We start from the raw sequence: 23,928 nt of genomic DNA on the forward strand, positions 1-23,928 counted from the left end.
CTATAATTAATAAAACTGCGTCACATGTGGAAGTATAACGTGTCGTTATTTATCGGGATTTTTTTTTTTTCAACTGGTGCAGAAGAAGATAATCCCCCCAAATTCTCGTGTTTCAACTTTCGGTGCCGCATCCTGCCGCAAGTGATCCGGACGTCACGAACGGTGGTAAATGGCCACTTAGGTATATGGTGGGTTTCACGCGAGACCGATACATCACGCTAAAAGTCAACGCGAACGAGATCATTGCGTTCCTCACGTGTGCGCGCACAAAACTATATAGAACGCAGCGAATGGAATATTAAAGTGGAGTGGGCGGGCGCATGATCTAATAACTTATTTGATCGATACCCTCGGAAATGCCCTCGTATGGCCTCGACGCGGAGCGGCTCGCGCGTTCACACGCGATGTGGGATGCTCCGTGACCAGTTTTGTACGGTACGGCGATCATCGGGAGCATCGAAATTGCTTTTCGTCGAGCCCACGAAGAGACCGGCGAGAAGCCGCCTGATTCCGACGGCTGCTCCTCCGAAACTCCTTCTCCCCGCGGGCGTCCGCGCGTCACGGCCTGAATGCTGATGGAACGTTAGGTCACCGATTAATGCGTAAGAAACTCGTAACTCGAGTTTTTCTATACGCGCGTCTCTGGTTTCTAAATATAAATTTTGCCGGTACGCGGGACTTATGTTCAGTAGCCTATCGATTTTTATTCGTTAACCGAGCGCTCGCACGTCGCGTCGTCCGCGTCGTCGCGTTTCTTCTTCCTGCCACCGCCGCCGTTGTTTTCCCCTCTCGTCAACGATATCGTGTAAGCGTACGCTATAACAGCATTCGAAATGCGAAGCGTGATTCGCCAAATTCAATCTGCGGAAGTAATTACTCTTGGCACAGCCGTACGCGACGTCAACCGCGTGAAAGGTTGCAACGCTAATTCCACCCCACATGCGCCTCCATAATGTCAAGGTCGCATCCTGAATTATCGTTCTTATCCTCGAGCTTGATTCGCCATGGAATCAGTCGCTGTGCATTACAACTATAACACAGCGAGGCTAACTTTGATACCGCGTAAATAACTTTATCGATTAGAATTTGATAAGAGCCGCTTTTAAATATTCAAAAACATCGCGAGCTTCTTCTGAAAGTGAGAAACCCGAATGCGGGACGCGGAGTTTCTTTTTATAACGAATCCGATTAAGGATTTCCAATACGAGCCTGCGAGCGTAAGTTTTCGTACAAAATTACAGTTGCGGTCCCCTTACGTACTCTTTTTCAATTAACGAGAGGATATTTTCGACCCATATTCTTATCCGCCAATAATCGAGCGCGGACATTTCTGTTTTTATAACTGTTAGCTCAGCAAAGTACTAAACACTTTCCTATTGATCAGATTTTAAGGATATATTCGTAGTTTCACCGAAAGTACATACACCAGAAGTATAAAGTATACTTATGAATGAGTCGGTATGTAAATACGTGTTTCCAAAAGCTAAGAAAAAAAAACAACTATTAACCAAGACAGTTAGCTTAACAAATGGCTGGATGATATCCGCGGGATATGTCACGCAAATGCATCGGGACGTATGCATTTCTCCGCAGTAATAACTCTTACTTCGTGACACTCGTTCTCCCTCTTTTACCGGCATGTTGATTGATATGCGCCGCAGCAGAGACAGTTGCGAATTTATAGACTACAAATCGCGTTTCGCTTGAATCAACTAAATCTCACTTAACTCGGAACAGTCGGAACTAATACATGATTTAAAAGACAGACACACAAAGAAGCACAACAAAAAGAAAAGCGTAAAAATTCATACTTTGTTATGATAATAAAATACGAAAGGACGCAAAAATTTCATGTACAAAGCAGTAGAATTTTAATTATATTGTACCTTTGATAAAAAATTTTTACTTCAACGAATTTCTTCTATATTTATGTAATAACAGTATAATTAAGCAATATTAAATACTAAAAAAGAAAAAAACAAAATATTAAAAGAAATAATTGGACTAAAATATGTGTACACATGTAGGTGAATTATTACGTAAACGCTCATTCGATGTATCGCGCAATCCATGGCATTTACTCTGCGTTGAAACCACTTAACATTCTTTTTATACGCGCACAATTGTCCAAGTTATATTTAGATATATGAGAATTAAAAGAATAAGCGAGAAATTGTATTTCAATTTTTTTTATAAACATATCATTCTACAGTTTAAGGATTGTTTTAAATATAATCTCATATTTGACGTACTTTGTACAAAGATTAGACTACATTTTGAAAAGTTTATTATCTAATCAATAATGAATATCCGCGTTTGAATTTCTCCCATTTAATTATTCAGTATCCTTTACACAATTAGAAATCGTTAGTAGAAATTCAGACGTTACTAGACAAGAAGGCTCGCGCTCTTGCCATATACGTCGCGTTAAATGCGGCCGTTTAATTCTCACTTTATCGCGATTGCATCCTCTAAACTGATATTAAATCCTCCCTAGATGTTATCATGGCACATCATATATGTCTCTATAATGTTACATCTTCTTTTCCTTAGGAAAGCGCGAATCCATTGGAGGCGGGTATCTTGTGGGTAATTGGCCATATTCAACGGGGGGTTCGATCAGACCCCTTAGCGGTACTGTTGGCGGCGGCGGCGGGGCGGCGGGGGGCACCAACATGACACCCGAAGATCCCGCACCCGACGAAGAATTCGCCCACGCCGTCGCGCAAAAAGCACAGGTACGACTGCTTATCATTTGCTTTTTTTGCTCGGCCGAGCCGAATAATAAATTCTTGAGTAACAACCGAGAACGCGTGTGCCGTTGTTTTATATGCCGAGTCATTATACGCCAGCCAGGAAATAGGTCACTTCTTCATAGAATATAGACACTTTTTCTTGTATACGCGCACACCTAATCAAGACTCTTCATTTCAATTCGCTAGCGTGAAAATGAAGCACTCGAGATAGAAAAAAAGGTTCTTCTCCAAATCTTCGATTCGTTACGTCATGTTTAATTTTTAATTGGACGAGAGAACCGCTGTGCTTGTACCAAGAAAATAAAATTACTGGAATGAAGACTATTAAAAGAATTATAGATTGGCGTACGTAGAACGGAGCGTAGGGATTGTGAAATATTGAAATTCGATGAAGAGCTCGTCGATGAAAATTGGGGCACGCGTTTCTCACTCCACGAGCTTACAATTGTGCCATTAAATCGTGTGAAGTATGCACTGTTTAATACCCGTACAACGAGACAAGCTCAAATACTCATTTCTCGCGTGGAACGCCGCCGCGCCGTTCGAGAGCGCGAGCACGTACATATGTAGCTTTAATGCCCGGTGTCCCCGTGCGCAACGGGTATTTTTTTCAAAGGAGCCCACGCGAGTTGAATCGTCAATTCCGTAAAAGCGACCGGGCACAATGCTCCGTGAAAAAGAGAAGAGCCGTGACGATCCGGCGACGGGTGTTCGCGATGCATACCTCGTGCGCGTCGTTCAACGTTCACTGACGTCGGTGACCGCGTTGTGGCTATTGTTGTTGAACAAGTATTTTTTACGTTCGGTATTCTGCGGTTTTAAGCTTCGAAGTCGACCTATTTAAACTTCGAGTGGTTACGTGGGAACGTGCATATCACGAAGATGCACATTCAGCTTTGATTCTGACTATTATTCCAGGATTGAATTTTTTGATTTATGTAATTTTCAATTTAGTAGAGTATTTTTTTCATATAAACTTTTGTAATTTGACGATGATAACTGCATTGCAGCATAAGCGGAATTTCACAGAATTAGCATTAAAACGATATGAAAGAAATCTTGAATTTTTAATGATTAAAAACACGATTGAACGATTAAACGATTAATTAGAGAAATAGAAGTACAAATTGTAATTGGAGAGTAACTTAAAATGTATCTTTGCCTATCAAATTAATAATAATTTGTAAACTTCATAGTTTCATTACTCGTTGATGTTTCGTGTCGATCAAATTGTATTTTGAGAAGAAGAAATTTTGCTTACAGACCGTGTCTAAAGTTCTTAAAATATTCTTTGCATGCTACATAGTAAATATGTTTCGTATCTCGATCGATTTTAATTAAATTTTGCTCGCAATCTCAAAATAAAATTTTAACAAAATTTGTTAAAAATAAAAAAAAAACAATTCAGACATCTTTATTTAAATATGGCCTAAAGGATTACAGCTTGAAAGATGTTAACGCTTTGATATTTTAGAAAAAAAAAAAAGTTAATTTTATATTAGGCAAAAGATGAATAATTAAAGTGTCTCGTATACAAGTGTGTCGACTTATTATTCGACATCTAAATTTATGAATGCAGAACTGAAATTATTATCTGCGTGGGAAGTCACTGAAGTAATGCTTTCCGGCACGGAGTTCGTGGGATTTCTCGAGCGATCTTTATCTCGCACTCTTCTTTAGCTATACACTACAAGGAGTAATTAGCACTTCACTTAAAAAGGCAGAGTCCCTCGAGATCAATTTTGAACACGTGTTGTATTCGAAAGAAGTCAGTCGTTTGAAAAATTGTTTTTTCTTTAAATGTAAAAGATTAATCTGATGATTTTTATGCAATTTTATTTAAATATGTACTGAGATAATCTTTATCAGATCGACTTTTATCTCACTACAATCTAATTAATACGAAGCTAATTTTTAAAAAACGCGTTATTTTTCCAAACAAGCTATATCTCCAAAGAAATCGATGCGTACTGCGTTTCGAATTGCTCTTCGCACGATGCGAAATTTTCTCTAGTTAAAATTGACGTTTTACGTAAATGCAAGCTATGACGCAAAACTGAACTATTTCGCCGATAAATAACGTTTTCTCTTCATTATAATTTTGTAAATGGGGAAAATGTAGCTTTCGACAAAATGCACAGATCGTACGATGACGCAGAACTGAATGAAAATTGAAACAGATTTCAATAGAAATATTTATTTAAAGTATTAAAAATCTTATTTGAAATAAGTATAATAAAAATAAAAAATAAAACAAATAGTATTTAACATTTATACTCGTGTATATAACATACATTTACTTGAAATAAAACATTTATTTTACATTTCGATGTATTATATAACTAAATAAGTTTTCTCTATTTTTTATCAAATAAAAAAACAGCATATATTTAATGTATAGATGTAATTTAATCTATATAAATATTTTAATACAAATTCACTGTGTCATTGATTACTTACTAAAAAAATGGTACAAAAAATAAGTTGTAACTATATATTTATAAAATATATACTGCTTTTGATTTCACTATTTTTTAATGTGTACTTTTAAGAAATAAAAAATAGTAAATAAATGATAGAAAATAGAAAGATTTAATGTATAGATGTAATTTAATCTATATAAATATTTTAATACAAATTCACTGTGTCATTGATTACTTACTAAAAAAATGGTACAAAAAATAAGTTGTAACTATATATTTATAAAATATATACTGCTTTTGATTTCACTATTTTTTAATGTGTACTTTTAAGAAATAAAAAATAGTAAATAAATGATAGAAAATAGAAAGAATTTATTTACCATGACTTGTAGAAATGTAAAATAAATATCTTATTTCAAGTGTATGTGTGTGTGTGTGTGTGTGTGTGTGTGTGTGTAAAAAATACACACATGTAAATGTTAAATATTATTTGCCCTTTTATATTTATTACACAAAATACTTAATTCAAATAGCGTTTGTTGCAGACACAGCCTTTAAATAAATATTTCAATTACTATTTTCTATTTCAATTATTTTTCTCAACACGACCAGCGCGTACATTACGACTTCTCTTAACAACCTTCCAATTAATGAAATATTACGTTCTTGACGAATTATATTGCGCAAGGGCGCGTGTTGCGAGCGAGAACGCGCGCGCCTTTCGACCTCGAGACGAGAACGGTAGGTGCGTGGAGAGCCCTCATCTCTCGCATTAATATCGCTCTATTTAATTTTAAGAGCGAAGCGCACTTTACTTCACGGAATAAAGTGCGCAAGGAAAATCTTGCCCCTTTGAATCTTTAAAATCAACTTATGCGTTACGAATTAAACTTTCGTCGCCTCAATTGCTTAACAAACTATTCGCGAGTTATTAGACTACATTTGAAGCAAATTTTACTTTTAATTACGTTTAGCGCAAACTGCTTCTTAATGAAAATATATATTTCTCTTCGACATTTAGTAACTTGAGAACGACTTTTTTGCGCAGCAACTTGCATTTTCTCTTCCTATTTTTCTATATGAAAAAAAAGGCATATAAAATTCTATTCAAGATTATAAAACTTTCTTACGCTTACGATTTATTATTTAACCACCGGGGTTAATGACGCTTTTCGGTGACGTCAGAGAGACTTCTTCGGCGTTGCACGCGACGTCGCATGTAAGCACGCGGGGATTATGTCCTACATCCTAGCAAGACGAAGGTATGACTTCTCGCGTGACGTCGCTTTCACTTCGCGGGCCCGGGGACGAAAATATTTTCCGAGAATATTCTGAAATTGCAAAACGTACGGACCCTCGCGGGGTAAATTGCTGTTAATGATACGCTGCGAGTGAACGTACGAGCGGACTGTCATTGCGAGGTTGTTTTGTATCGCTAATATTCGTTTATGCTTCTTTACACCGGACACGGCAAGGTTGCGCATAATGCATCGGGTACACCATACTGAATACCATCTACCTGGCATACAGTTTCACGTATAACAAATATTGGGAAGATGAGAAAATTGCATTTGTAAAATCGAATTATCGATCAACTGTAATAAAGTTAAAATAAGGGAACTAAATAAGGAAAATGCTTCGTTAAAACTTGGAAATGTACGGAAAGAAATTTATAATGAAGAATTGATTATTCTATATTTGGATTCATATCCATTTTTAAGATACGATTCTTATTCGGTTTGCTTCTAATACTTAAAAAAAAAATTATGATTTTGTTAACCCTTTGATTTTAAATATATTCTCTATAAAATTCTATATAAAAAAAGAAAATTAATATATTGATTAAAGTCATATTAAAAAGAAAGAAAAAAAGAATATTGACCGTAAATAAGCATAGAATGTAAGAAGAGAGTTAAAACATAATTAAAAAATGTGGAGTAATATATGCTTTCAGCTAAATACAGTTTAATTAAAAATATTTCAATATGAGAATTGAGATTCGTGAAAAGGATAATATAACAGAAAAAGTTAAAAATATATTTTCAATTAATTATTAGAATAAATATTAGAGCAATAAAGTGTGAATGGATGGTCTTTTATATCAAATTCTAATTAAATCTGAAATTAAATTTGATGTCCCACATTGACGAATTAATTATTTTACTAACACAGATAACACATAAGCAGCATCAAGCTAAGGGTCGTTAATATTCATATTAATGCAATGCGCTGAAATCATTACGCGATTCGATTATCGCCGGATTAAACCGCGCACGTGGCGCGAGGGCGTAAGCTATATAGGTCCTTATTTAATGCATGCAAATGCATGCGCACGAACATACCGGATGAAATATCTCTTTGCAGAGAGATGCAGAGGCAATCCGCACCGCACTGTATCTCGGGGTGGCACTCGCGATCACCTGGATAATAGGGGCGGCGGGTCTGTCGCTGGCATGGTTGATTCTGGTCCTGGCACTGGCAACGACCGTCGTTAAGGCGAGAGCCTCCCGGCTCCTTCAGACGGAATTGCAACACGAACTGGCCAGGTTACGTAGGAGACGGGCCTTGTACAAAGACGAGACCGCCGAGTGGCTCAGTCTGCTCATCAACAAGTGGCAAGTATCGTCTTCCAGCAGTTATCATCAATAAAGTTAATCATGAGAAAAGGAAATACGCCGTCGTAACCGTTGTTACATTAAGGTCTATTTGCACCAATGTAACTTAATTTTAAACTCGGCTTTAACTTGCTTCTTATCTTTTTCTAATTCTTAGAAATTATTATTTTTTAATAAATTTTCCCTGATGGAGATATCGATTACTCAAGCTTGATATAGATGAGCTATGTAACTGTCATCTAATAAAAAAGTAATAATAAGGAGAGCGCTTGTGTCTAGAAAAGTTTATGTAAGTGTAACGATGCGTCCATTATTACTGTATATCTCGTGACCTCACCGGAGGGTCGCTCTTCCGTAAAGCTGCGATTCACGGTAATAACGCTATTGTAATGTTGGTGGGTATATATCGTGATTGTCCTCGCATCGAACGGGTGAATGAACTCCTCAGGAACGAATACTACATACGCATTTGTAAACATACCACATTCCTGCCGCACGTGGTATAGATATGGCCTTTCACGTTTCTGCCGTGGCCGTGTCGCGGATAAAATCCTTGCCCGTCGTTGGCACATGTCGAACGGAACGAGTCGTCGACGTTGTGGATCGACCACGTTTAAATTGTAAAATGCCATCGGGTAAAGTTTGTTGCGTACGAGCTCGCAGGATCTTAATATAGATTTTTTTTAAAAGGAATATAGAAGGGCAATCGATAATCGCGAAAATAAACTCCTCCCGAGCTAAAACTTTTATCAAAAAACGGATCTCGGTTTGTTGAAAATAATGACGATGGAAAAGCATCCATGATAACGCTAATAAATTCAGCAAGAATCAATTATGGAAAAAAATTTCATAATTGATTCTTGCTAAAAAATCCGCGATTTAATTTCAGAAGGATTTATATATTAAGAAAAAAAAAGTACTATTGCATCGACGGTCTCATCTAGGTGATTTTCTTTACGCGTCATCCTTTTCGCGTTTGTCAGCGGCTGAAAACGGCCGGTGCTGCAAGCAGCGATAGGCGTGGAAAGAGTGCTACTTATTTGGATAGTTGATAGACCTGTTCGAGCATTCCTGAACAGCCCTCGGCTGCGGATTTCTCGTCGCCGACCATCGTCGGGCACATTTACATGTGCGAGGAAAAAGCGATGAATTCAGCGCGACGCACTGTACATACACACGCACGTAAAAGAAAACGACAACGCGATCGCGGCATAGACGGCGCTTGTTTGATCATGTGCGAACGCAGGAAACGTACGATGACTTCAGAAAATTTTCCGTGGAATTGATCATTCCGTAAAAAATTCCGTAATGTCTAGTAGCGGCGGTAATAGTAATCAGATAATAACTCGCGTGGACAGACCAGTTTTGTACACTTGCAGCGATGCTTCAATATACGAATACGAAAGTAATCTCTATTTATCTAAATTCTTCTCTCGAGGAAGGCAGTGATGCAAAAATATATAATTTGCAATTTTTCGTAAAATTGCACGATTCTTATTCAATAAAATAATACAATTGAAATAATAGAGAAGAGAATAATTGACTAATAAGCAGTAGAAATAACTTCTCAGAAACTTAATGTGTTTAATGTGCGTCGTATAAGAGAACTACTTAACGAGTGATGGAAAACCTGGCAGCACCAAACTGGGAGGAGCAAGATGTTATCTAAACACCCTTAAAAAATGACAAGTGCGTGGGCTTCTGTTAATCTACCTGTCTGTCCTTTTAATCTATTCACGAAACTCGCGTGGGTCGTTGTGTATTATGCGAATCAACTCGTTATCGATGGCGAAAATGGGATGTCGTTAACGATAAACTCCGGAAATAACTCACCCGTTATGGCAAGGAAACGTGTCAGAACGCGTTTTTCATGCTTGAAAAGGTGCTTTTTCGTATTAAATTTGGCCATTCGCTTAATTAATCTGAATGTTTAATGAGTCGTATCTCATCACATTGCTCTTTGGGATATTTATTCGCGGAGATTTAACGTGAGACGGGGGAAGGCTCTAAGGAATTTCATGTATGTAGATTGAAAAGGCTGTCTTCGACGTAAATTCAATAAACTGAAAGGAAAACTTGCGTGGAAATTAATATCCGGCGTTCTGATAGAACGATAGAATAATATTGGAGCTCTCATCAATGTATCGAATATTATTCCCTCAGGTGGAGATTCAGCGCTGCCAGCATATTTTCCTTGGCGAAAGAACGACTGGAACCCCTCCTTAATGAAGCCAAACCCGGTATATTAGGTAAGGACACTAAATACATGTTTCGTGACTCGCACACGAGAGAAAGAGGGAGAAATAAATAAAGAAAGTTTGCCAAAGAAATTAATCATCGATCGCTCGAAGAATTCCAAATTACTTCGTCATTTAGCGGCTTCATCGTGACTATATAAGAGGTACTCGTTTTTCAGGTCCATTAGAATTACGCGAACTCACTCTCGGCGAACAGACGCCGTGCATCACTCGCGTCAGAACACTCGATTGCTGCAGCGATGACGAACTTCCCAATGGCCACCACTTTGGTCAGACTAAATTGTCCATCGAAGCGGACCTACGGCTGGACTGTGAGCAATTCCGCATGCTCATCACCACGCGGTTGTTTGGTAAAGGGTGAGGAACGAAGCGTTCATTAAAAACCCTTCGAGAATTTCTCAAATAAAGTCGCAAACATATCGTATTTTCTCTTCACTTCTCACGCTAATTTACTAATTTACTTTCGTTTTGCATTTCGTTAATTGAGATTCATTTGCTTCATCAGAATTTAATTCAATTTCGTATAATATGTTTCAAGAGTTTGCCTTTTCTGATTCGATTTTAATATCAAGATCCCATTCGCAGTTTTCCTAAACCTACTTTCTATTTTAAAATAATATTTATGAGTATTTTTTTTATAAATACCTCGATAGTGTGGGGATGGACATCGACCTGGCGGTGGAGAAGCTATCGTTGTCCGGCACAATCATCGTCAACCTGACACTGAATGCTTCGGCGCCGTTTCCACATGCAACCGGACTCAGCGTGAGTTTCCTGGAGAAACCGGACGTCTGGTTCAGCGTAAGAATCCTACGGGCGGTGCAAATGATGGAGATGCCGCTGATCAAGACCTGGATTCACGCGGTGGTAACGGACGCTCTGGCCACTTGGCTGGTCGATCCGGGGCATTTGGAGCTGAACCTGAGAGCGCGAGAGCGACCGGGTCCTGGACTAGACTCCGTGACCAATTTGTTGCCGCAAGGAGTGCTGACCGTTGTTCTGTGCCAGAACGGTTGTTCTAGTAAGTGTCTTTTAAATAAAGCTATATAAGATCTAAAAAGGAATGACTATTGTTGAATTTTCTAAAGATGTGCAAATCAATGTTTCTTCACATCGATTAGAATCAAACTCGACAAAATTTTACCTAAATCGAATCGTTGAAACAAAAATTTTAATTTATTAACAATACAATTATAATTGAGAATTTTAATATAGACAACAAAAAATATAGATAATAAAAAAGATTTCTATGTAACAATGATATTGATTATATGGATGATAGTCATTTTTACTATAATTTTATAAAATTATCATTATATGTGTGATTTATATTCAAAGATCCGAAATTTCCAAATAATTTTAATTCGAATCATAGAGATTCAAATCCGAAGCGAAGCGAATCGAATTTTATCTAATTTCATTTGATTCAATTTGTGTTCGAATAATTTGCACATTTCTAAAAATTTTCTCTTCAGCGTGATTTAACATAATTAAAACATACTTACGTGAATATTCTCGTCAAACACGCAATTGTTATAATAGACGCGAAAATCATTATTATGGACTCATTAGAAAGCCCCTAACTAGCGTTTCTCCGTTGCCAGCCAACGTCGCTGATGAAGTGAGATGGCTTGTGGTAACAGTGGGCGATCAGAGACGAATCACCTCAAACTTGAATTCCACATGGAGCGAGGATGTATCTTTTTTGGTCGGGCCATTAGATAACGAGAGAATCACCATCAAACTGAAAGCGAAACGTCTCGTTAGTACAATCACTCTGGCGCAGTTCGAGTTAGCATTAGGAGTCTACGACTGGGAGAATTCGCAGATGTAAGTGATGGAATTTCTGACTTAAGACTAAGCATCCGTTAATCCATTCGTTTTTGTTCAACAGCGTTGAAACTGTGTTACAACAGAAAAAACCGTCCCGCAATAGCGCTAACATTCCGAGCATCAATGCGCGATTAGAGTACACAACTCTGCCGCACTTGGACCCCGATTTACCGCAGCCAGAACTAATGGTCGATAATATGCATCTTGCAGGTACATAAAGAAAAGTATATATAATATATAATACAGACTATATGAAATGAAAAGAGACACACTTATAATTTTACATTAAGTGATGGCGAAAATATATCTCTACGAAATGTATTCGAACATCTCTTTTTCTCGCGATCAGTATTATCGTATGAAATATTTTCAGTGTCGCGAGACTCTTGCCACAAAGCGCACAAAGCAGGTAAATTTAATTAAAGTATCGTGTGGTGAAGTTGAGCATGATTGTGTGCAATACCCTTTGATTTAACATTTAATGTTGAATTAAACAATTGATGGCTTTGTTAGCAAAAATTTTTGTTAGTAAAGTTTTTAAATAAACGCCAAATCTATATGTTTTATCGTTTGCTTTTCGGTAAAAATTTATAGAGAATCTTTGGGTGTATTTTTTTTATATCGTAATAAGTCGAAAACAAAGTTATATTCATTCTAAACATTGTAATTTTCAGGGGTATTGGTGGTTTACGTTCATTCCGCTGAAAATCTCCACGGCGATACTGCTCAATGCAATCCTTATTGCATGCTGTTTAATAATCGAAAGAAGGTAAACACAATTTACAATGACATATTATATCTGTGTTAATCTATCTGTGATTTGACGTTCTATGGGGATTTTAGGTGAAAACGACGCATTATGTTCGCTCGACCACGTCACCTGTTTGGAACTGCAGAGCGCAATTTTTGGTGCAGGATTACACGCAAGTGTCGCTGAGCTTCGTTATTTATTCGTGGAATATAGTAAAATCAGTGGACACGGACATGCTTGGACTGGCCATGCTAACTCTGTCTCAGGTAATCTTTTTTGATGAAACCAGATTCAAAAATAAAACATCATATAATCAAGGATTGCTTCTGATATGTACTTTTGAAACATGGATTTATTTTATTTTTATAATAAATCTTTCATGTTACATATACCACGGTTACCTTGTAATACTATAATAAAAAATCTTAATAAAAAGTGTTTTTCTTTTTCGAAGGACACGACGTGGGTCGTCCGAAAGGAACTCACGCTCAGCGGTTCTAACATCGCCTCCACCATGACGGTCTCCGTACTGTTTTATCCTATCAAGAGTGTACAACAAGTAGTTAACAGTCGTCGAAGTAGTTTGGTTCCGACCACGCTGGACGACGAACCGAAAATTAAACGGAACAGTTTGCCATGGATGCAACAGGCAGTGCGTAATTAAGTCCTATATTTATCCGGAAAAAAAATTTCTATGCGAGTGCCCACTCACAAGTCTTAAAATACTTTCAGAAGTTGCTATTAACGCACAAGGACGCCGATCCCGCCTCCTCCGATATATCCAGTCTCCTATCTACCGGAAGCGGTTTGATGGAGGTAACGTTACTGCGCGCCAGGGATCTCGTCGCGAAGGATCTGAACGGCTTCAGCGATCCCTTCTGCGAACTGAAGTTGAACAATGAAACCAAATACAAGAGCAGCATAAAGAAGAAGACGCTGAATCCTTGCTGGGACGAAAGTTCCATCATGGGCTTGCCAAAGGCCGGAGAAGCTTTAGATATCGTAATTACGCACATTTGCCTTGAACTGAAATTTAATCTCGAAATAGAGAAATGAATTTTGTTTAATGTTATCTCGTAGGTATTATGGGATCATGATACTTTCGGCATGAAGGATTACCTTGGAAAAGTATCATTGACTCTCGACGATATCAGAAAGCTGTCAAACAGCGATCAGTCCCATTGGTTTTCGCTCAAGGAAACCAAAACGGGATCTATAGAGCTGAAAATTAAGGTCTTGTCGGAAGAATGCGAGGTAGTGTTCACGTAACAGTAACTTTAACACTTTGTAAATTCACAAGTAGTTAATAGTTTAACAAATTTTCAATTGAAATTATTCGTTTCTAGACGCAAAGCACGTACGCAACCAGCAATATCAGCGATAACTCTTCTCGTCTAAACACCGAGCCTGATTCCTTGTCGAGTATCGTGCGAAGGCCTTCCATGGAAAAATCTAAAATACGTCTACATTTAGATCCAGTTGTACCGCCACCACCTCCGCCGCGTACTGTTACTCTTCTAAAGCCAACTACGTCCAATCAGTCTGGTAACGTTTTAAAAATTTCGTATTATATATTAAAAATTTTTTACATAGTAAATTTTTAACAAACAGCATGCTTGATACGAATTATTATAAAACTTTGGTATATTTTCATATAGATAAAATTAGCATCACCAGTAAAGAGTCCAACGAAATGAACGGAACTCCGAGTTTCTGGATTCCGAAAGTTATCACGGAGTCAGTCGCGGGTAATTCCGTCGACGAGGCCGACACTACCAAAATAATCGCGGACAGGCGATCTTCCCATCACAGTTTGACCCCCAGCCCCGAGCAGAGCTTCGGCAAAAAGTTACCGCAGTACAACAGCTTCCGCATGATGAAGCAGAAGGTAAACGCGTCGAGTTATTCATAATTAAAACGTCAGCTTGAGATATTTCGTATAATTGTAGGTGAAGAGGGGTTTAAAACTTCGTAGATTTCGTTCAGAAGTGACTATAGAAGATAAAAACGATAACAAAGGTATTACGTTGAGTCTGGAACCCAGAGGTGGCGGAGAGGCCGACGCCACGGAGCTCCTATCGGAATCCGGTCTGGCTCACGCGGTATCGCAACCGGACATGCTGGGTAGGATAAGGCAGCCCAGTCCGCGATTAAGATTAAGGCCAAATGGTTAGTCGATAGCATTGATGTCATACATGATATTTTAATGAAGCCACACAATCATTTTCACTTTAAATCTTTGTCATACTTATTGATGCAATTTATAACAGTAAGAAGATAAATTAAAAAATAAACACGTTAATTTTGTATAGTTTTTAAATACAAAACTTCCTCTTTTTAGAGAGGAGGATAGAAATAGAGCTTTAGAGTTTAATGCTGAAACATAAAATAAAATAGGATTGTTGGATTTTTAGATTTAAAAATTGTCAACGGTACTAGAGAGAAGTATTCTGGAGTGGAAGGAAAAGTTCTTCAGGCACAAGGTCTTCATGTAGCGCACATCGCCCAATTGTACTGCCGAGTAAAGCTTCAAACGTAAGTGTTGTTAACATTGACGATAGTTCATAGATGAATTAAATTGAGAATCTTCAGGTGTGTCAGTCCGGATAAAATTGTCTCGCCTAGCGGCGGTAAGACCATCGCGAAGTCACGGCTCCTGCCAGCTATGCCTAATCCTCAATTCAGCATAGATTTCCATATAGATGGCGACGGTGTGCCTAGGCAAGCGTTGCTAATATTTGAAATCAGGAGCGCCAGCAAGGAATTGCTGGCCAGTCGACGTATAACTCTACACGAATTGCTAGGTATATTTTAAATACACTTTCTTCATACAACATGTGAAAGAATAAAATATCTTTATAATTACGTTAAAAAATAATTATGATATATTATGTATAACATATAATTTATTATTGCATCCAAATTGATCTCATATAATCTTTTCCTATAATTATAGCATAGTTTTATATATATTATTTTATTTATTTTATAAGTTTTCATTATTTCTTTGAACACATAGGTGTGTCCGCAGCTACTGATGAGATTCACACGTGGTTGGCGTTGAATAACGGCGCCTCGCTGGAAGTACAAATCGCTCATGGAAGAGAGCTTAAGAATAAGTCGGCAAAAAAGTTGTTTCGCTCTTGGTCGGTTCATCGGATAGGGAAAATATGAGATTTAAAGAAACTCATACGTTAAGAAATTTAAGCTCGAGAACGTGAATTCCGTCAGCATTCATCGCGTTAACGAGAAATGGATAAAAAGAATTTTTTATCCATTCCTTGTTAATACGAGGAATTTTTGCAAGCCAATTATCTTTTACAATCTTTTTACAAGCTGTATAGAAATATTTTCACTATCATGTCCAACAACTCTATTAAGACTTCAACAGCATTCCACACGACATTCATTTCAACATTTTTTGTATGATTATACTAATAAGAATTCATTATATAAAATATCTTTTGACAAAATTGTACAAGATAAATTAAAGAGAGATATATGTAGAGATATATATGTACGTTAAGTCCTAATTTATGTATATTATAGATTTTAAATATTTGCAAAATTTAATACAAGAAATATATTGAGATATATCAATAAGAAATATATTAAAACTACCATTCGTTCATTTGTAATTTCTGATATATTACATTTGTACATTTACATATATTGCTATTTCATATAATACAATATATATTATAACAATATATATTATAAAATGTAATAATATAATACCGATAATAAGTGTATATTTTGTATCACTCAAATATATTATATATATTAATATTATACATATAATATTATATGTAGATATAAATATATTATCAGAGTTTAATTCAAATTGCTTTTATATCACACAGTTATTGAACATTATAGATATGAAATTTGTTACAAACTTGCATATATAAGAGATTATGACAAATGATACACTTGTTTTAGTCTTATTTCTCGAGATGTACATTTTTCAAGTGTAGGCACATATATAAATCCTAAATCTGAAAAACTAGCAATAACAAAGAGACATTTTTATTAAAGAAAAATTAACAATGAACAAGAATGTTCTTAACTAATCTAGAATTTTTATGTTCATGATTATAACTCTTTGGAAACATATATAAATATAAATGCATATATTATAATCAGTAAAAAAATAGAGACCTGCTCATTTAATGGACTGAAACAAAAGCAAAATTAAGCTTCAAACATGATGCAAAATTTCAACATTCGCATCAACATCATTCGTATTATATTTTAAAGTATGCACAATTAATGTATATACATATATAAACTTACATATAAACTATGATAAAAAATATACATCAGCTGGAAACGAACCTTAGTATCGATCGTTCGATTTCAGCTGACGTATCTCGTTAAATTAAATTCATTTAATGCTTATTCTCATAATTCTGTGTAAATTATACAAAATAAGAGTGCACTTGTGTGACTATAACAGCATCACTGGTAACGTTAGGTCTATCTCCATTTTGGTCAGCCAAGTGTTATATAGAATACTTATACCTTCCCAATCAGAAAACATAGAGCCCAATCCTTCGACACGTTTATTGCACCTGCCACTGAAACGGATCCGTCGAGAGCTCTGTGAAATCTTATCTGAACGTACAGTTGAACAATAAAATTGCAATTGCCTGAATCCTTACCCGGAGCGTAGGCTGCGTGCCACTGGCAGCAGCCTCCTGTTCCCGCTTCTCGAGCTCCAACGCGCGTCGCTGCTGCCTCTTGACGGACTCTACGTCCTTTATACCTCGTTGCTGCTGTTCCGCTATCCTCTTCTCAGCCGCTTCCGCCTGTTTCCTGCGTATAGTTTCCTAAAATGATTCAGAAGAGTAACATGAGTAACATGACAAGGATGACCAAAGAGTAGTTTCGTGGCACAAAAGCGGAGAGATGATTTTCGAGCGACGGACTCGAGACTTGTTTCGGGGAAGAGGCAGAAGTAAAAACAAGGAGATTTCGGTCACTCGCCAAGTCGGTTTAAAGATCTCTTATTCGCGAGAACGGAGGATCGATGTGTATATGCGCGTTCATAACCTATGCGGAAGACACACCCGATCGGGAGTGAGATCTTCGTACGACGACTGTCCCTTGTAGCAGGACGCACAACAGTTGCCCATGCTGAATCGTTACCCGTACGAAACGTACGCAATCGTTGCTGGAAACGTCGCCGTTAAATTGGATCAACGAGCGGGCGGCGTGCGTATGACAGATCCAAGCAATGGCTGTCGTCAACAATAGCGGACGGCTGACGGCCATATGTATGAGCAGTGCCGTCATTTGACTCTCCCGATACCCGACGTGCAAACTCGTGAGAAAAATTAATACTTGAAATAGTGGTTCTTACTAAATAAATATACATTTACATTTAGTGAATATTTCATTAGTAGATATTAATAAGTTCAAGTAAATGTTTATGAAAATTTAAGAATTTTTCCCTCAATTTACGTTTCTTCAATATGAAATAGAAACAAAATTAAAAGATTTGGAAAAAATGTTTCCCATTTATTACGCACGATCTTTAAATCTGCGATAAAAAAAATTGTGTGCGTTTTATGTTACTTGTAAAATAAAAATAAATTAAACGAAATGAATGAAAGAGAAGAAAGTTTTGTACGAAAGTCGAATTCTAATTGTTAAACAATACTTTATTTTCTATAATTTTATTTCACATAATTTTCTTTGCATTAATTTGCAGTTAAAAAGTTTTTTTAATGTGTACGTGTTTCTTAATAAAAAATAAAAAATAAAATTAATACAAAATGTAAAATTATACAAAATAAATGTTAACTTAAAGATTTTTATACGAAAACAAAAATTATTTTTTGTCTACTGTACAGTTTTTAAATTTGTAATAATTATATAAAATAAAAAAACATGTTATGCGTTTTTTAATATAAAATTAAATACAAATTAAGCAAAATAAAATTTGAAGACTTTTTTTAATTAGATATAAATTTTTTTAATTGTCCGAGTCCGATCATCGACGATCGGTCATATCAATGTTCTCCAATTAATTTCAATTTGAAAATTTAGCCACATTCACAACTGCAGCTTCATGACAACAATTCGTCGACGATACTCGGCAATTATCGCACGACAGCTCGCACGACAGCTCTTATCAGACAACTTTCTGTCTCCGGCTTATCAGAAGCGGCAAGTAGTGTCTACTCCGCTGCGTTTTACGCAATATACAATAACGCGCAGAAGTTTAACACGATTTATCTCGGTAAATGGAATTAGGAACATACGTTTCAAGAACAAGCAAGGCGAGGAAACGAGAGGATCCGATTATTTCGCAGGCAACTATATGAGGGAGTTGAGCTGAGCTCCGCGGAGTCTCTTCCATTTGTGCAATGCGGTGATGCTAATGTCCGCTCCGAAAACTCCGTTTCGCCAACCAATAACTCCGACTGCGGGCAAATTGAATTTTCTCGTTACTTGTGTATTAACGCTATCACAGCGTCTATTCTACCTCTATGGGCGAATCGAGTTTCGCGTGTGCCCTCGCGCCCGACTTTGTGAAAGTGCGTTCGCACTCCCCAAACGTGTCAATTTGCCCGCGAACCAGTTAGATTTTGCTACCACTGACCGAAAAACTGATTCCATTTTTCCCAGCGTAAAATTGCGTTTAAAACAAACTTGCGTCTCCCTGTAGAATTTGACCTGGAAAAAAACCGAGAAATTTCCAAGGAATTTGATAATCGTTGCGTTAAAATTAACGCGCTACTACTTGAAATACTGTCTGCATTTTCACCGTTTCTCGGTTACTTATTTCTGTCTTGACAAAATATATTGTGACATTAACATATCTAAAATATGCACACGCACACACATGCAAACGTTATGTACGTGTTAAGTAAACTTAAAATAGCTACATGTTATAAACAACAATATTCTTCATTAAAATATTCATTCGTACGCCATCGAGTTGTTTACAACACCTTAATAACATAAACGTTATCAGAGCATAAAGTAAACAATTTCAAGACAGATATAAAATGATTGACCATTTTGATTTAAATTTCAACTGACATACAATTTTCAAACATTTTTAAAAATGTGCTCTCTAAATAAAGGAATCAATGTATTATTCACCGAAAGACAATGAACAGTTTGATTTCAGTAGTATACTTGTAATTATATTAATCAGTGATATATGCATTATTTTTTAATGATAATACACTGTTTCCAATCAGTGAGAGTGCCATCCTCTTAAGCGAAATCACTGAAAAATATTGAATAATCATTGATTATCACAATCATATTGAATTGTAAATCAGATTTTACTGATTCAGATTTAAAGAGTGTGTCAATCAAAATTTAAATCAAGTTCGATGAGTCCCATTTAAATCCCTCTATTAATAGGAGATGCAATTACGCATTCTTATACAGAACATTTGTACTTTTAGCAATCTTATTTGACGCGAGGGAACAGAGAAGGAAGCTTCAATGTACGTCGGCCTTCCGCTGTTCACGACGATACGTATGTCTTCTCTTATTAATGTCGGCGCAGCTGGCGCGCGAACATCACGGCACGGTCGACAGAATTGGGGAAATTAATTGTCGTCTTCCAGGAGCGCACACCATCTCCTCTTCGGTAGAGAAGGAACCGCGGGATATCGAGCAGCGTTACACGTTGTTTGCACTCGCGATTAATCAACGTTCCCGACCGCTCCGATATCAGACCCTACGGAATCCAATTCGTTCGGTCGTTCTGCGCCCACTTGGGACTTCTCTTCGTTTCGCAAAAAAAAAAAAAAATCTTTCGTTCGTTACTTGTTGAGCGTCAACGCAAAAACTCCGTTGCCGAAAACCTCTCCCCAAGAAACTCTCTTGAAGGCTCTTGAAAACTACGAATATGGACTTCCCAGCGGAATATAGCTACGATAAACCCACACTCGGGAATATATTTGCGCTTCTCTTCGAAGTTAGAAATCAGCGAAATGTTCTTTTTTCGTGTTCGTGCATTTATCGGTGGAAGTTTGTAATTTACCTTAAGATAGCAACATTGACATGAAATATTATATAAAATTATTAATAGCATATAAAAAGTTATTGACAATAAAAACAAATATTACTGACAATGAGTCATATTCTTCAACATCATAAAATAACGAAATACAAATGTGATTCTTATTAATTCCTTCATATTACTAATAAAAGATTTTTTATTGATATTATTACGTATTGAAAGAAGACCAGAAACCAGTCTTGGTTCATTCTATATTAATAATGTATAAAACATTAGATATTTAAAATCTTCGAGCATAAGATCACAGGTCAAAGGCAAAGAAAACCTAAGAGACATTTTTCTTTAGCACCAGCATTCATTAGCATCGTGATGCGTGGTTGAATAAAGTTTTTATGCATTCACACAAAACTGGAACGACTTTTCTCATCGTAAACTCACGGATCGGGCACGTGCCTAAGGTCGGATAATGGGAAACAAGAAACCAGCGGAGAGAGAAAGGAAGAGATGGGGAGATTATGTTCTTGGCAATGGCACGCAATTATAGAACACGCGGCAAACTTTCGCAATATCTGTACCCAACTTTCATTGCTTAATACAGACTGTATTCTAAGGCGTGAGTGGCTTTTTAACCTTAGTTCGTCCGTTATTCTCTTCTTTCGCATATATATTAGCCAATCTGGATGCCATTTCTAAGACCTTCATTACACAAATGCATCTCCCTGTGAAATTCACAGCTTTAATCAATGACTCGCTTTAATAATAAGCAGTAATGAAATTCTTAACTTCTTCTTCATTCTATAATATATTTTTCATTCTGCACATTCATTTTGCCTGCGTTCCTTTCACATATAAAGAAATTTTAAAATCTATGTAACTATGATATATATATATTTAATTAAAATAATTGCAAAAATAGAAATGTAACGTAATCTTCTACAAAATGCATTAATCTTTTTCTAGAATGCGCATTTGCGTTTGTTTGAACGACGTAAATAATTTTCCTTCGAATTTACGTCTTAAATCAATTTACACAAAACATACAAAATTTTAGCACATTAAAAATAAAAACAAATAAACACTTTTTGATTATAAAGAATTAATTTCCTCTCTTCAGGATCGTGTAAAAGATTATTGTAGTGGATCCTATGTATCCAATATTTAGTATATATATAATATTTATAAATAATAATTTATAAAATTTTTATATATATAATAATTATATAAATTATTACATATATTATATATATTATATATAAATTATAGTTAATACGCACATACGGACTCTGGAAAAAGAACCTCTTATTTACAAAAAGCATGCTAAATTCATGATAAATGATAAAGAGCTCAATTTTATCTTTACACAAGAGCTCTGGAAATCCTATGTACGGCCCTGCTCTTCGGCAACGTGACTACGATGAAAAGTGTACGCCAATCAGTTGCTACATGTCGCACGTGATAGTTCGCAAACTCGCCACTAGGCTTCGCAGGTCGAATTAAGTTTCTCGTGTTTAAAATGCATCATCAAAGGGGATAAATTGGGGCTCGTGGCAGCGAAAAGCATACTTACCTGGCGCAGAGGTTACCGTGATCATGAAGGCGGTTCCTCCAGGGCGAGGCTCTTCCATTGCACTACGGTTGAGCTGACCCTTGCGAATATCCCTAATGTGGATATCTCGGGCGTACAATTTTTGATAGTCGGGACTGCGTTCGCGCTATCCCGGTGATAAAAGAATTCAAACAGAAATAATTTCCCGACAAAATATTTTCTCGGGTAAAATTGAACTACCGAGGAAGTATTCTACTATTCCTAAAATAAATTTTGGTAAGAAAGTAAGTTCTACTTTGCAACCTAAAGATATTTCTTGAGCATATATGTATATATATATATATATATATATATATATATATATATATATATATACACACATATATATATATATTTTAGCAGGCTGTTTATCTATCTTTATATTTTTATGTATCTACATAATTGAGTGTTGCAATTATAGCAATTATATACATTCAATAATACACAACAAAATATTTTTTCGCAATAACATACGAGAAGTTATATATATATATATATATATATTTCTTTGACGCACAAAATCCTAATTTCGTAAGAAATACAAAGATTTTGCTTACAGAATTAAGATTATATGCGTTATAAAGATAATTTTGTAGCAAAATAACATAAATCTAAATAACAGATATTTGTAAATAAATAAATAATGAATTTTCACCTTTCGTATTGTAAAAAATACGTTTTTAATGCAATTAGTATGATTGCAACGTACAATTGAAGAATATATTTTAAATGTTTTTTCGACTTTTTAAGCTTTGTCAGATATTAAATTTTTAAATACACGTTTTCATTTTTGTAGCATCCTCTGTCTAAACAAATAATAGTGTACGTGATAAAATTTATTTTTCAATTTTCATATTTTTTGACAACAATAGTATTCATTGAAATTTTACATTGTGCAATAACATCGATAACGGCACAATGCGTCAGATATTATCTGGTTTGCACATATAAGATATTTTTTTCAATCCTGGCGAAAAATATTCTACAAAATTGTATATAAAGTTAAGAAATGTTACAAAATTCTTAAAAAATGCTTAAAAAATGGAATTGAAATATTCATTAATTTTAATACTTAAATATATATTTCTATGAAAAAATAAATAATAATTCCATAATTTTCTATTTTTAGAATTTCTATTTTTTGAATTTTATACTTATTCGTAGAAATTTTTTCCGCCAAAGTAAGCTACTTAGAAATGTGCACAATGTTGTAGTTCATTGCAGTTTGACATAATTTCACAGAGAAATTTGTAGAAATAACAAAAACGACGCTCTACAAAAATAAAAAAAGTTTTTAAATGTTCCAATCATTTTCACAAAGATTTTTGCAACATTTCTTAAATTTGTGTAGAATTTTGTAGAATTTTTTCTGCCAGGAAAATCGGTCAAATATTGCAGATGTATATGTGTGTGATATCGAACTCGGTGTTTCTGAACGTGAAAGATAAGCAAGTTCCGTCGATGAGACCGATCTTTCGACGTTATCTCTAACAGCAAGCCGTTTATCTATTGAATGAACGGAAAGTAAGACATCCGGAGAGGATGCCCCGTATAAGTTACCATGGTACATGGTACGAATTGTTGCCCTTTAAATTCCATTAAAAGCTGCAAGCACTAAATCGTGGCGTCCCGTGAGAACAGACGGGGCATGCGCTCAGCCAGGTGCTGCCGGCTGCTGCGGTTCCCGTGGGAGGTGCGCCGAGAGCACGAAAAG

At 36.1% G+C, this 23,928-nt stretch overlaps 2 protein-coding genes and 1 non-coding gene across 9 annotated transcripts in view; 2 read left to right on the forward strand and 1 right to left on the reverse strand.

Annotated features, from left to right (window-relative positions):
- LOC105197782 (tricalbin-1) overlaps nucleotides 1-16,819 on the forward strand; it is a 28,700-nt gene extending 11,881 nt beyond the window's left edge. For 5 of the 7 annotated variants that reach the window (XM_039454164.1, XM_039454163.1, XM_026131630.2 and 2 more), the window contains 19 exons: nucleotides 2,554-2,738; nucleotides 7,544-7,794; nucleotides 9,958-10,043; nucleotides 10,211-10,409; nucleotides 10,706-11,073; nucleotides 11,657-11,882; nucleotides 11,947-12,095; nucleotides 12,259-12,294; nucleotides 12,560-12,654; nucleotides 12,729-12,902; nucleotides 13,091-13,288; nucleotides 13,369-13,638; nucleotides 13,717-13,890; nucleotides 13,983-14,181; nucleotides 14,295-14,524; nucleotides 14,586-14,805; nucleotides 15,051-15,171; nucleotides 15,229-15,440; nucleotides 15,656-16,819. In XM_039454164.1, the coding sequence (XP_039310098.1) occupies nucleotides 2,676-2,738; nucleotides 7,544-7,794; nucleotides 9,958-10,043; nucleotides 10,211-10,409; nucleotides 10,706-11,073; nucleotides 11,657-11,882; nucleotides 11,947-12,095; nucleotides 12,259-12,294; nucleotides 12,560-12,654; nucleotides 12,729-12,902; nucleotides 13,091-13,288; nucleotides 13,369-13,638; nucleotides 13,717-13,890; nucleotides 13,983-14,181; nucleotides 14,295-14,524; nucleotides 14,586-14,805; nucleotides 15,051-15,171; nucleotides 15,229-15,440; nucleotides 15,656-15,810 (3,426 nt within the window). In that variant the 5' untranslated portion in view covers nucleotides 2,554-2,675 and the 3' untranslated portion in view covers nucleotides 15,811-16,819. Of the gene's footprint in view, nucleotides 1-583; nucleotides 603-2,553; nucleotides 2,739-7,543; nucleotides 7,795-9,957; nucleotides 10,044-10,210; nucleotides 10,410-10,705; nucleotides 11,074-11,656; nucleotides 11,883-11,946; nucleotides 12,096-12,258; nucleotides 12,295-12,559; nucleotides 12,655-12,728; nucleotides 12,903-13,090; nucleotides 13,289-13,368; nucleotides 13,639-13,716; nucleotides 13,891-13,982; nucleotides 14,182-14,294; nucleotides 14,525-14,585; nucleotides 14,806-15,050; nucleotides 15,172-15,228; nucleotides 15,441-15,655 lie in introns of those variants that run through there. The other 2 variants (XM_026131629.2, XM_011164329.3) reach the window with 2 other exon arrangements.
- Nucleotides 16,820-16,830: 11 nt separating this feature from the next.
- On the reverse strand, nucleotides 16,831-17,923 carry LOC105197774 (small VCP/p97-interacting protein). The gene is made up of 3 exons (XM_011164310.3): nucleotides 17,709-17,923; nucleotides 17,301-17,468; nucleotides 16,831-17,216 (listed from the first exon to the last, which is right to left on the reverse strand). The coding sequence occupies exons 1-3, from the start codon at nucleotides 17,772-17,774 to the stop codon at nucleotides 17,202-17,204; spliced, it is 249 nt and encodes an 82-aa protein (XP_011162612.1). The 5' UTR covers nucleotides 17,775-17,923; the 3' UTR covers nucleotides 16,831-17,201.
- A 4,265-nt stretch (nucleotides 17,924-22,188) lies between these two features.
- Nucleotides 22,189-22,350, forward strand: LOC113003222. The gene has a single exon (XR_003268333.1). It is a non-coding gene; the product is annotated as a U1 spliceosomal RNA (small nuclear RNA).
- Nucleotides 22,351-23,928: the final 1,578 nt, after the last annotated feature.

The sequence above is a fragment of the Solenopsis invicta genome, chromosome 10 (assembly GCF_016802725.1).
Source record: "Solenopsis invicta isolate M01_SB chromosome 10, UNIL_Sinv_3.0, whole genome shotgun sequence".
NCBI lineage: Eukaryota > Metazoa > Arthropoda > Insecta > Hymenoptera > Formicidae > Solenopsis > Solenopsis invicta.